We start from the raw sequence: 14,771 nt of genomic DNA, 5'->3' as shown, positions 1-14,771 counted from the left end.
ATCAGGGTTCAACGCTAAGAATTTTTTCTACTAGTTAGATCGGGCTAATGGTTCAGATTTTTACTTGCTCTGCCAAACTTTTCAATAGCTTTATCAAAAAAATTTAAAAAGACAAGTTAATAGTTATTTTTAGCCACATATTTTAAAATAATGTTTCAAAAAAAACGTCTGTGAATTTAGAATTTCAATATTTATTTAAATATTAAACGAGCAAAATTCAGTGATATGCAAACATAAAGTGCATTATGGAAAATGTGGAAGTATTTTATTGCAGTTCGAAATTATTTAACAAAAGGTGGCTGACTGGCAAATTGTGCAAAAAAAAAAAAAAAATCACCTTATTTTTTTCGTAGTGTTCTCATGTAAATGTCTGCTTTCAAGATATTATAAACAGACATTTTATTTTAGCCTTATAATTTGATGTTGCTGCCATGTTGCCGTCTCTTCGCTGTACTGGTTGTTACCAGGTTACGGAAAAAAATGGCATGCTCAAAACATCGAATCAGATAAGAGCATCCGAGTTTGATAAACTGGATGAGCCTGTCCGACTGTCAGTGAATGGCAAATGAAGAAATCCTTTACCTCAAAACTCTGTGCATTATTAGAAAAAGAAAACACACTGTACAGTCGGAAGTGTAGCATGCATTCATAATGTGTTTTTACGCAGTGACGCTACTTTAAATGAGTCCAATTTACTATACATTAATTAGCAACTGTGTTTTACGAAAGACAGAGTTTTATGCCACATGGTGCTATAAGGATAAACAAGAGATTAAAACCTTAAGTATGGTGAGAATGAATGAATGACAACATCTAAAATTGTCTAAGAGGCATCCGCTCTTTGCCCAGTAGGCCTACCTTTTGTTTTATTTCCTAATTTAAGCTATTTTTTAAAAGATAAATATAATGTATAAAACTCTACAGATACCTATAGATCTGATAAGCATTTTATATCAATGGACAATGCACAGATATTGATGTTTCACAATGTTTTACACCACATTATTTTAATCTACAAGCTTAGTTTACAATGTTTGCATTGCTCTACTTACATTACATCTAAATGACAACAGATTGTTAAGACTTATTGAATGTCAGTTTTAATGTTATTGATTAATGCACTTACTTGACAGATTTCATTCATTTATTTTCCTTCTGCTTTTTTCACCGTGGAATGAACCGCCACTTACTTGACAGATTTATGTATTTTAGGTGGTGTGTGTAATTTGTTTTATGTTTGGCAAAATAATTTCCAATTGCATCTTTAGTGATTTTCAACTAAATACACTGTCTTTACCCAATAGGTAGATTTAGAGGTTTTTGCAAAAAAAAAAAAAAAAAGCACAAGTGGATTTAGCTGGTTTTTGATGCAAAAGAAAATCTACCTTGTTAAAAACCAAAGAACCGTCTAAAGTGACATTTAAAAAAAAAAGTTATTTTATTTACTAGCTAATAACCTTAGCATTTTTTTAGGTATTATTATCATATAATATTATTGTTATTTGCACAATTTTAATAATGTTTCAAAATATTGTTTTACTGTGTTGTTCTACCAACCTTTATATCTACATGTCATTTTGTTTACTGTAAAAAATGTTGTCCCAGCACAGATCAATTTAGCCGACTTAATTGTTTTTACAAATTTAAATTGAACATAAAACAATTAAGTTGGCCCTAAAAATCCTTAAGAATCGTGTTGTTTCAGCTCATTTTAAATCTTTTTCAAAGATCTTTTTTTGACTGTATATCCTCCTCCTCGTGTTTTTAAACCTTTTCCGCAACTCTTGTTTTTTTTTAAATTATCTAAACTACTCCAAGTGGTAATTTGAAATGACATTTTCCGACCAGAGTATTCAGCTCAAAAACATCATTTGAAAAGCTGCTCTCATGTTTCTATAGTCGGCTACTCCTGATCATATTGAGACCTTTCATTTCAGCCGCTCAGGGACTTGTATTCATGAGAACAATGCTTGTTTACCGCACAAGATAATCATTGTCAGCTGCTGTGCGGTCTATTCATCTGTTTCTCTTTCTTCTGTATCATCTCTACTTCTATATTTTCCCATCATACAATGTGGTGTTATTAGCTTTTGCTCTGTTGGCCTGTCAAAATTAGCATTAGCAAAGAAAACGCTAATATCTTCAGTTATTCTGCACTGCACTCCATGTCCTGCTAACATTTGAGCGCTGTTGAGCACGTTCCTAAACAGCGCTGATTTGCCGTTGTGTTCACATTATTAATAGAAATGACTATGACTGGCTATGAAGGTCATTAGTTTACCGAACTCACTGCGGTCTACTGAGTGTATTCATAGATACAGGGACACTGGAGCCTTTTAAAGTCACGTCGATCAGCTGGTTTGTCTATACGAGTGATCAGCTAATGACACTCAGTAAACAGGGGGGAGTTCAGTGAACCGATGACCTTCACAGCCAATCATAGTCATTTCTGTTGAGCACTTGTAGCGAAATTAACAAAATTTATGAATGAAACTGATTAATTATAACACATTATTATTAATTATGAATATTCAGCAAATAAAAATTCTGTATTGATTAGTACTAACTTCCAGTTTCGTGACAACCCTGGTGTGTAAGTCTCCTTGGGTAGTCATTTCTTCACATGCTGCTCGTGGTGAGATGAGTTAACAAGGCGTCTGGCCTATCATCCTTAATATTCAGCCCCAGTTTTGCTGCTGCTTGTTGTGGTTGACCTCAATGCTAAACATTATTATTTATCATACTCCTGCCTCATTCGCACTCGCAGTGGTTTTGTCGTTGAAAGTGACCCGTTGGTCAATGTACTTCTAGTATTGATATTAAATCAATACCATGGGCAGCCAATAACCATTCTCATAAGATGACGGAATTTATTAACATTTGACTGAATTTATTAACATTTATGAAAGTACAGGCATTGAACAATGAAACTGAAACACCTGGTTTTAGACCACAATAAGTCATTAGTATGGTGTAGGTCAGGGGTGTAGGGCGTCTTTTTTTGGCCAATGCAGCATCGATTTGTCTTGGGAATGACAGATACCAGTCCTGCATAGTGGCTAGAGGGATTCTGAACCATTCTTAGTGGCCAGGTCACTACGTGATGCTGCTGGAGTAAAACGTGACTCGTTTCTCAGAGTATTGAGCCTATAGGGAATGCCATGGTATTTGAACAGCCACCAGGCGTGGCTCTACTACAACCTCAAATCAGAAAAGTTCGGGACAGTAAAGCATTTATCTCTTTGTAATGTTGCCATTCCTTTTCACAGCACTTAAAAGACGTTTAGGGACTGAAGACACCAAGTGATGAAGTGTTTCAGGTGTAATTTTGTCCCATTCTTCCTGCAAACAAGTCTTGAGATGGGCAAAAGTATGGGGTCTTCATTGATACGTTTTGCACTTCAAAAGGCCAGTTAAGTGCCTGTTTCCTCTTTCTCTGCAGCCAGAGCTTTGTAATGTGTGCAGAATGTGGTTGTCTTGTTGAAATATGCATGGGCATCCCTGGAAAAGAAGACAGCATATTGTGCTTCAAAATGAGGAAGGGTAGAGGGTTGCTGAGGAACTACTAAGAGATTTTAGCTGCTGTCTGGGCTTTCCATGCATCTCTACACCCCCCTTTCTTCATGTGTTCAATACTTTTCCCAGGGTCATTTCATTTTATTACTTATTTGTAAACTTATGACTTTTGTTTTCTTTGCATACAAGCATTTATTTGGTTGTTACTGACATCTGGAGACAATTTCAGATCAACAGCACCTTTAGAAATATGTTTTCTGAGAAAAATGGTGACGTGTTCAAAACTTGTTTCCCCCACTGTAGGTAATCTCTATGTGTACATAGTGTATTTGTTCAATGAAATGTATTTTTATGCTACATATTTTCTGTAGAAAGTCCTAAATGTAGTTCTAGTTTGCAGGCTGTCAGTGAGTAAGCAGAAAAAAAAGGAAATGTTTCTCAGTTGTTTTTCTTTCTCTCACTCTGCTGCTTCTGTGGGCTGTATGCAAACCCTGCCGTGCACAAAAGCCAAAGGGTGATAAGATGCTTATTTGACTCGCTCAGTGCAGCAAGCAGGAAGTGATGTCATCAAGCACAAGCGAGAGACAGGATTGTTTTGCTCGGCGCTGAAGCTGGTCAGCACAAGCCTCACATGCTCTCCAGCATATATATTTTTTTGTTGTTGATTTGTTATGCAAAGAGTGACCAGCGATTCGGGTCCTGCTGCCTATGGCTGTCTGTCAGTCGAGGGGAAAGGGAGCCGTCGGTGTCGTTTTAAAAATAGCCCTAGTGTTCAATGCTTTTGCACTATTGCCGCCTACCAAACCGATACGATTTAAGGCTCCCTTCTCTTCAGCTGTGGATCTCGGGCAACCTCCGTAACTTTTTGGCGTCCATGGCTGAGCCTTTTAAGAAAATGTTTCTGTAGATGCAAAACAACAACAACATAACATTGATGCTTATGAAACCAACCTGTTTGTGGCTGTTTTCATGTCAGCACACAGTTGCTTTTGACAGCTGTTTACTCTCAGCGCTTCGTAGTCTGTGCCAGTTTGCAGCTTGTAAGTGACATTTTGTTTGTAGATATCCTGCTTTACCGGACTGTGTAGGGTTTTTGTGTTCTGTTTTGTACACAAATAGGCAAGTAAAAAAGCATTTTTCTAGTTATATTTAGTTAGTTTTTGTTGTTTAAAGGCTGAATTTGAGATTTAAAAAGTAATAATTTTATTTAAAAAAATTACTGTACCATAAAAAACACTCACTTTTGCTCGTTCAAACTGCTTATTTAAAATGAGCTGAAACAACACAATTCTTAAGATTTCACTGGGATAACTTAATTGTTTTATGTTCAATCCACATGAATTTGTAAACGTGTTAAAGGGCACCTATAGTGAAAATTCTACTTTTCAAGCTATTTGGACAAACATATGTGTATATATAGTGTATAGACCATCGTATTGGGGTGATACAAACACACCCAGTCCTTTTTTTTCCAATTTAACAACATAAAAACGGTGGACCAATTAGAGCGGTTTTCAGACCGACCGCAACTTTACGTAGGAGTGCGGTTCACTCGGACACCGAATTGATTGACAGCTGCGCGCATTAACATGTTCCGGTAGTCACGTGTATATGTCAGCAAGACCAGACAGACATACGCAAAGCAACCGGGAATAAAAGGTCTGTTCTGTTCGCTAGGATCAGCAATCATCATCAAATGTGATCAAGAGTAAGTTTCACATGTTTAAAGTGTTTTAAAACAGAGCACGTGTGTAATTAACTACAGCGATTTACTTCAGCTTTACTTCATCAGCACAGCCGCATGTCAGAACAATTATAAAAGAAGAAGCTTCAATCCTGGTTTGTGGAAGTTAAATCAGGTTTATTTTGTACATTAACATCACAGATATCCACACAGCAGTGGAGGTTAGCCTGTATCCTGTCACACTTGAGTGCAAAAACAGTGCTAAGCGCGCTCTGTCTGTCTGCCTGTCTGTCTGTCTGCCTGCCTGCCTGCCTGCCTGTGTGTGTGTGTGTGTGTCAGCAGCGGTGTGCGTGTGTATCTGTGTGTGTGTGTGTGTGTGTGTGTGTGTGTGTGTGTATGTGTGTGTGTGTGTGCGCATGAACTTTGTAACGATATTGTGTGTGACTCATCAATGCAACTTCACAACAAATTCTGATTAGTAAAGATTAGTTCTTACTGTAGTATTTCTCACAAACGCTACGTGAGACCTTCTTCCTTTAAGTCTCTCTCTTGTATGACCCCCCCCCCCCCACCCCCACAACGCACAATGGCTGCTTCAGAAATCGCATACTTCCATACTATATAGTACACTAAAATCAGTATGCGAGCCGAGTAGTATGTCCGAATTCATAAAATTCGAAAATCAGTATGCGAAAAGTACCCGGATGACTTACTACTTTCAGCGAGATTTTGAAGTGCGCATTCCATGCACGCTGCTCTATCCCATGACGACGCAGGTAGGTCACGTGACCATGACAAAATGTTGGATGTACAGTAGTACGTCCAAATTCAATTAATACTTTTCACATTCATACTGTATGGAGCGTACTATTTTAACGGCTGACGAGTAGTACCTACTGAGTAGTAGGCGATTTTGGACGCAGCCAATGCATTTTTGGCAATATTAGCAGTTAGAGTTTGTACGGTTCACCTTTGGCATACACTTTCCAACATTATACGTTTTGGGACAAATTTTAGTTCTATTGACAAATATTATTCCAATGATACATTGTAAATGCAGACTAACTATTTTTGTTGTTGTCCAAAATGCAACGTCACGTCAACAAGCATGTTATTTAAAATGTGTGCTAACTAACCTCTCTTCTGTTTTGTTTTCCTTTCTCAGACCGCAGTCAGGTGAGGAGCACAACTCAGCCAGACTTGAGTGTGCTGCTAAAGCCTCAATATTGAAAACAAGAACTTTTTTATGTTTAAAACCAAACTTCCTCCAGAGATTGACGACAAGATAGGGAGATTGAGGCAAAGGAGGTGCCAGAAAAGTTTCCGTCAAGGAACTGAGGATCTGTGCTCTGCAATGCCTCAGGTAGGAGGCCTGTCATTCAGATGTTGATGCCCGTTGAGTTATTGTGAAACCATTTTAATGGCATGTTTCTCTTGCTTATAGCCCAGCATTAGCGGAATGGATCCTCCCTTTGGGGATGCCTTTCAAAACTGCTCTTTTGCTGACCAGGCACTGACCAGCACAGACCTGTTGGCTAACAGTTCTGACCCAGATTTCATGTATGAACTGGTGAGTTCGTACATACCTCACTAGTGTTGGTTTCAGTTTTTTCATTCATACCTAAAGGCTTTTAAACTACTAAGGCTACATGTGATGTGGGGTAAAATCAATTGGCCACAAATAGTAATGGATATAATAGTCGGATAGTAACTATGCTATCCGAACCGTGCCCAGGCCCGTTTTAGGGATGGTTTGAGAAGTGTGAGTGCTCTGAATCGGGGTCAGGCGCTGTTCAATTGGCCGGCCCTGGCCCGATTGGAAGAGGTGTGCCTAAGCGTGGTTCACTTGGACTCTTGTAGTGTGAGTGCAAAGCGCACCTGAGCCCGAAACTGAAGAAAAGACGTGACTTTTAAGGGACTGTTTCATATGGATTTATTAATCATTCTTACTGTTCAATGAACGCGAACTGTCGTAGATTACTAAAGACGCAAACCCCTCACTGCACGACAGCTGCACCTTCAGCAAACCTCCTAATTCCTGCAACACGAGGACCTTACGCCCCATTCACACGGGGCGTCTGCGTCAACGCTTCCCATTCACTTTGAATGGGTGACGTCAGGCGTTGCCGAACTGCATTGTGGATCCGTCGGCGCCACTTCAGAGGCTATGCAGGCTGCAGAAGTTGGGACTAGCTAAGCTTTTTAAGGGCCGACGGAAGCGTCAGCTAATCTAATCCTGTATGTAAATACACCAGCTAGACAGTGGCCTATTGCTGACTGAATTTTATTGGCTGACGCTGCTATGACAATCGCATTAGCCCCAACTTCAGACACGCCTTCAGTCGAGCGTTGACGCTAAAGCCCCATGTGAATGGGGCATTTTGGTTGTTTGTGAGCGTCAAAAGTGGCTGATCTGTTCGGCGAAGTATTTGTCTGCGTGTGACCGCATCCCAAACAACTAAAACAATATAACTACAGAAATCTCAACTGAGCGAAAGCACTTTTTACTGAACGGATATAACGGAAGCATGCCTAGGCCCGAATGTAATGTGAGTGCGGGACTTAGTGGGAGACGGAAGGGGGGGACAAGCGTGCTTCGGCCTGGTTCAAGGCAACTGTTCATAGTGTGAGTACACCCTTAATCTAGCACAACAAAAGGGTAGCATAAAGGCGGAGCAAGACCCACTGAACGCTATTGGTTTACAGAGATACGTCAGTAGCTTGTGCACAAGCTAGGAGAATGAAAACAAAGGAACCGCCATTTTTAAATACACTGCCAAAACATTGCATCGTGATATGTGAACGACCCGTACAGCTTTACTTTGAGATTTCCTCAAGTGAGAATGACGGCGACTGAAACTTTCTGTTGTACACCACGCCCACCAAAAGAGTATCATTTGGTACTGTTTGGCAGTGGAGACACAAGCCTGATAAAGGTGACCCGTACCGACCTGTACCGTATCGTACTGTACTACTCAGTGGAAACAGGCCATTATACATCATGAGGATTATATTTTGTCACAAGTACACCTCTTTTTAACTAACGACGTTGTATGGTTTTTCCAGTGAAGTTTGAAAAAGGTAACTATATTATTTTTAAATGTTTGCAGGATCGGGACATGACTTGTCGTCAGAGCCCTAGAGGAGACATTTTCACAGTAGGGGACTGCAAGGACTTGGATACCATGGATCATCTACCCGAGTTGGTGGACAGTGACCCTGCTTGCAACTCCAATTTCGAGCAGTGGGACACATACTGGGAGGACTTGACCAAGTACACCCGACTTACCAGTTGTGACATCTGGGGCACCAAAGAAGTTGATTTCTTGGGCCTTGATGACTTTTCCAGCCCTTACCAAGACGAGGAGGTGATCAGTCGGACTCCCACGCTGGCCCAGCTCAACAGTGAGGACTCGCAGCCAGTTTGTGACACCCTTTACCATCCTGATTTGTTGGTGGGTCAAAAGCAGCTTTTGTTTCCGACTCCCACCATGGCCAAAAAGACCAATAGATTCAGTAACCCTTCGACCGGCGCCTCATCAAGTCGCAACCCTCTGCCTGACTTTGCCGAAGGATCCCAGAAGGCAACCTGGCCTGTTCCCTCCAGCACTGACACAATGGCCAAGGCCCAAATTCATGGTCCTAGCAAAACATCAACCGAGCTTCTGGAAAACACGGATTATGTTCGTAAAGCCAAGGTATGCTTCAGCGTACCACGTAAGCCTTTGGTAGAGAGCTCTGCCCAGCCGGTTAGTATTTCTTCCTCTACTCCCATCCAGGAGTCCACTGCTTCACTGGTCAGTGAGGACCCAGCTGTCATTACCGCCGCCAACACTGCTTCGTCCATTAGCTGCGAAAAGAGAGTGGCGATACCTAAACGAGAGGTAACAAGTGGTCCCGCTCCAGAAGTAGGGACTCTAAGGGCTGTGCCACACAAACTCCACTTCCCTTCAGCTACCGGCAGTGAAACCTTGCTCACCATGAGTGCCCTTGGATCCGACGCTTCGGCAGCAGACAAAAAGAAGGAGGAAGAGCACAACTACTCATTATTCTTGACCAGGGCCAGGCTGGCAGGGAAGGTGACCGCTGACATAGAAGAGGAGGAGGAAGAGGAAGAGGAAGAGGTGGATGACGAAGAAGAAGAAGAAGAGGAGGAGGAGGAAAAGGCTGAGGAGTTGGACTTAGACGATGAAGACCACGATGAAGGGTTTGGCAGTGAACATGAGCTCTCAGAGAATGATGAGGAAGAGGAAGAGGAGGATGACGAGGATTATGAGGGAGATAAAGATGACTATGCTAGCGATGCATTCTCAGAGCCAGGTATGAAATGTGTTTTTGTTTTGTCTTGTTACTGTTATAGCCAAATGACTGAACAATAGGGATGCATTGATTCACACACTGACTTTGATTCAAATCTGATGCTGTTGCTTATTTATTGAACATTTAGAAAACAGTGCCTGATGTGTGGAGGTACATAAATTCTCTATGGAGCCAGATCAGTTTCAAAATAAGACATTTACAAAATATAATTCATACATCCACAACACAATTCACGTTTACAAAATCCAATTCATAAGTTCACAACTCAGTTTGTAAATACACAAATCCAATTTGTAAGTTCAAAACACGATTCATAAATACACAAATCAAATTTGTAAATTCAAAACACGATTCATAAATACACAAATCCCATTTAAATTCAAAACACAATTCATATATACGTAAATAAAATTCGTAAATTTAAAACCCAATTCAAAAATACACATCTCACTTGTAAATTCAAAACATGATTAAAAAAACACAAATCGAATTCGTACATTCAAAACCTGGTTTATAAATACACAAATCTAGTTTGTAAATACAAAACACAATACAAAAATACACAAATCTCATTCGTGAGTTTAAAACTCAGTTTGTAAATACACAAATTCAATTCGTAAATTCAAAACATGATTCAAACATTCTCAAATCTAATTTGTACATTTAAAACACAATTCAAAAATACACAGATGTTATTTGTAAATTCAAAGCATGATTAAAAAAAACACAAATCCATTTTGTAAGTTCAAAACACAATTTGTAAATACACAAATCCATCTCGTTAATACAAAACACGATTCATAAATACACAAACCTCATTCGGAAATTTAAAACACGATTTAAACGTACTGAAATCCCATTTGTAAATTCAAAACATGATTCAAAAATACACAAATCCAATTTGTAAGTTCAAACCACACTTAAATGTATAAGCCCAATTCATAAGTTCAAAACACACTTTGTAAATACACAAATCCAATTTGTAAATTCAAAACACGATTCTAAATTGACAAATCCAATTCGTAAATTCAAAACACGATTCATAAATACACAAATCCAATATGTAAATTCAAAACACAATTCTAAATTGACAAATCCAATTCGTAAATTCAAAACCAGTTTCATAAATACACAAATCTAATTCGTAAATAAAGAACACAATTCGTAAATACACAAATTCAATTAGTAAATGCAAAACACAATTCAGAAATACACAAATACGATTCGTAAATACAAAACACACTTTGTAAATACACAAATCCAATTTGTGAATACAAAACACAATTCGTAAATACACAAATCCAATTCGTAAATACAGAACACAATTCATAAATGTTTCAAAATACACAAATTCAAAACACGATTCATAATATACACAAATCCAATTTGTTTGCCGACAATATTTATGACATTTACTTGTGAACTCACAAATTGTGTGTTGTATTCATAAATTGTGCTTTGAATTTACAAATTGGATTTTGTAAATGTGAATTGTGCTCTGCATGTAGGAATTGTATTTTGTACATGTATTATTTTTGAGACTGATCTGGCTCCATGAAATTCAGTGCTACCAAGCGACTACATGTTGCATTGAGCACACACAAACTTACAAACTAAAAAAAAGTGACTTTTGCACCCTTTAACAACAGGTACAAAGCACAGATTATATTTATGTCTGATCCTAGACTGGCAGGATGTTTTTCGCGTCACTTGTGCGAATCAAAACATTGAAAAAAAATGAACGATTTCAATTGTTTAGTGATTCTGTGCACAAAGGTTTTTACTTCTCCTCCTCATCACAATCCCCTCTTTTAAACAGGATGTGACACTGATATGGTCGATGATGTCAAAGGCCTGACAGCTGGGATTTCCAGGAAGAGAGGAAAGCGCCGATACTTTTGGGAGTATAGCGAGCAGATCATCCCATCCAAACAGGAGCGCATGCTGAAACCCTCCGAATGGGACAGAGACACGCTTCCCAGCAACATGTACCAAAAGAATGGCCTGCATCATGGTTAGATATTTACTGTTCACCTCATAGGGTCTGTCTTATCTGTCAAAATCATTAAGGCTGATGTGTTTGACACCAATGTTTGACTTGCATGTATAGGAAAGTACACATTGAAGAAATCCCGGAGAACGGATGTGGAAGATCTTACTCCAAACCCTCGAAAGCTCCTTCAGATTGGCAATGAGCTCCGGAAGCTCAATAAAGTCATCAGTGACCTGACACCCGTCAGTGAATTACCCCTTACTGCTCGGCCTCGCTCTCGAAAGGAGAAGAACAAGCTTGCATCCAGGTAAAGCCACATCTGCATCACTTACTAATCATTTAAAGGTTCAGGACACACTGGAGAACTTTTTTTTTTATATTAACAGATTTGTGTGTGTGTTGAGCATCAGTTAAGACAATGTTAGCACCTGTCAGCTTTAATTGTGGGGAAAACTGGATAATTTTGAGCTTTTGTCAGCTAATTTCAGCTTCCGGGTTTAAAATGATTTTTGGGGCGGGATCAAAATCGGCGACGTATTGCAGTACTGCAAGTGCAATGATGACGCGTCGGTTTCTCATTATTATTCATAGCGGAGTTTTCTTATCCTATGAGAAGAGCCGGCTGCTTAATTATTCATGAGACCTGCCAGAATCAAGCCCGAGCTGAGACACGGACCCTAGCACACAGTTTTTAGCCGTTCATGAAGGCTCATATGCGTTTGTTTCCATGATCCACGGGGTTTGTTGCATGTTTTCCCCCGCGATCTTGTCAGGGCCGATCATACAGCAAAGCTGTGTGTGTGCTTCTAGCATTTTTGTCGGGAGAGCAGCACGAGAATTAGAGAATGGCGGACGCTGTCTTTTATCAGGAGTTCGTTCACATTCAGACACATCACTGTGCTGCTGTGTTTGCCTAACTCCTCCAGATTACCAGCAGGGCTAACGGTTAAAATAGACAGGTCAGGAGACCTGCTGCACTGAGTCTGTTGGATACGGGGATTGAGGGAGAAGTCCTCATTTATAGTGTTTACATGAACACACTTATCTTTATAATGATATAAATTGTGGTTATGTGTATATGAAATTACGAATAACAAATGTAGCAGGGCACTAAAGCACTGTTCATTTCTTTGCATTTTAACTTTGTAAACTATAAACTCATGCGCCTCCTCACGGTTTGTCTCATTTTGTGAGCTAACTGACTACAACAGTTGTTCGCTCACCTTCTCCCCTGCTGGCCACGCCCACTCCTGCCCGATGCTCGCGGAGCTCCACGCCCATTATTCATGCATCTTTTGAAAAAATTCTGAAGTAGACTTTAACTGAAAGTGGGGGGTGTCATGGCCCTTTAAACACTATTGTTTTGGAATTGCAATGCAGTACATAAACTGGCCAAAAGGGGTCATATCATGCTAATTCATGATTTCTTTAAACTTTGTTTTGACGCAAGCTGTTAATGCATAGATGAGATGTGTGAAGTCTCAAAGGCTGAAGTTTCAAACACAAAAAGATATTCTTAATAAAAGTTAAGACTCATCCACACCTACATAAAATGCCTTGTTCCAGCCCTTCCCCACACGTGTACATCAGTTGGTATGAAGATTGTAAAAACAACGCCAAAGGCATATGCTAAGAGATTCCATCATGTGCTGAAGATGCAAAATTGTTTGTAAAATAAAATCGTTTCAATCTGGGATGCGTTTCCCAAACAACAACGTAACTCGCGGCTGAACTATCATAGTACGATGCATCGGTTAGGAAAAGAACAATGTAGTGTTGGAATTCAGCCAATCACAACACTCAGGACTTCTAAAAGTGGCAGAAGGTAGATTTTTCCTATGAATCATCTGTTGAACTGCATTCAAGTAAGACCTGTTGGAAGCCGCTTGGACCCAAGAAAATCATAGTTTGGGGTTACATTCAGTATGAGGGATCTGCAGAGTGGATGGCAACTTCAACAGCCTGAGGTATCAAGATATGTGTGCTGCCCATTACATTACAAACCACAGGAGAGGGCAAAGGATACTTTAGCCTTCACATCAAAGTTCCTGAAAGCAAAGAACGTCAAGGTGCTTTAGGATTGGCCAGCCCAGTCTCCAGACATGAACATTATTGAGCATGTGTGGGGTAAGATGAAGGAGGAGGCATTGAAGATGAATCCAAAGAATCTTGAACTCTGGGAGTCCTGCAAGAACGCTTTCTTTGCCATCCTAGATGACTTTATTAATCAGTGATTTGAGTCATTGCAGAGATGTATGGATGCAGTCGCCCAAGCTCATGGGAGTCATACACAATATTCATTATTTCTCCACTGCACCATGACTTTATATTCTATACTGTACATTATTTCTGTTAAGTGACAAGACTTTTGTCTAAGCAAAGTCAGAGCTTACTGTCCTAATTAAATAATCAAAATCAAGGCATGATCATATTTACAATCTAGAGGCCTTTACCTTTCATGTAAGCCACCTCTGATACCAAATAATCAACCAGAAGTCAAGTTATTATTTGTTGTTCCTAAAACTTAGATGGGCTACAATAACTTTATCAGGTAGTTGAAAAAATAGGTGGAAAAAGGTGTTTTTTTACACCTTATGCCATGTAAATATACTGCATTACATCAAATGAACAGACTTTTCTTCTTTTTAAAATATCATATGGTTCCTTTAACTTTGTCATGCTTTATCAGTAAAATGCTGAAATACACAACACTAAAGTGAATTAACTTGATCAATGAAATGGAAATATTATACTAGCATCCAGCTAAAATATTGCTTTTTTTGTGATTTTCTTCACCAGGGCCTGCCGGCTAAAGAAGAAAGCGCAGTATGAGGCCAACAAAGTCAAGCTGTGGGGCCTTGGAACCGAATATGGTACTTTGTTTTACATTGAAATTAAATATTAAAGCAAGTGCTTGTTTGTTTATTGTAGGATGTCCATGATTGATTCTCTCTTGACCACACAGAGTGAGCACTTTTGCCAAATTTTGAAATTGTCCTAACCAAATGCAACATATTTAGGTGTAGTGATTCTATATACCTAGAAAGCTTCTTAAATAATGTAAATGCACATATTTGTACACAGTACTGTGCAAAAGTCTTAGGCCCCCAGTTACATTTGTTTTTAGTGAGGGTTTAATAACATTATGTTACTTTTCATTTTCTTTATTTAATACAAGCAGAAAAGTTGCCTAGTTGCCTGTTTGGGTCTAATCGTCTAAGACAGGGGTCACCAAACTTGTTCCTGGAGGGCCGGTGT

At 39.4% G+C, this 14,771-nt stretch overlaps 1 protein-coding gene across 2 annotated transcripts in view; it reads left to right on the top strand.

Moving 5' to 3' along the window:
• The window catches only part of crebrf (creb3 regulatory factor), a 30,536-nt gene that overhangs the window by 9,231 nt on the left and 6,534 nt on the right, over positions 1-14,771 (top strand). The window contains exons 2-7 of one of the 2 annotated variants that reach the window (XR_015520741.1): positions 6,366-6,563; positions 6,645-6,770; positions 8,311-9,520; positions 11,340-11,534; positions 11,631-11,820; positions 14,313-14,740. Coding sequence is in view for 1 of the 2 variants with exons in the window: in XM_087301923.1 (XP_087158049.1) it covers positions 6,447-6,563; positions 6,645-6,770; positions 8,311-9,520; positions 11,340-11,534; positions 11,631-11,820; positions 14,313-14,386 (1,912 nt within the window). In the remaining variant the exon portion in view is untranslated. The remainder of the gene's footprint in view (positions 1-6,365; positions 6,564-6,644; positions 6,771-8,310; positions 9,521-11,339; positions 11,535-11,630; positions 11,821-14,312; positions 14,741-14,771) is intronic. The other variant, XM_087301923.1, reaches the window with a different exon arrangement.

The sequence above is a fragment of the Danio rerio genome, chromosome 21 (genome assembly GCF_052040795.2).
Source record: "Danio rerio strain M-AB ecotype USA chromosome 21, GRCz13ab, whole genome shotgun sequence".
Taxonomy (NCBI): Eukaryota; Metazoa; Chordata; class Actinopteri; order Cypriniformes; family Danionidae; genus Danio; species Danio rerio.
Note: the sequence above shows the minus strand (reverse complement) of the source record. Positions and strands in the feature narration are given on the sequence as shown.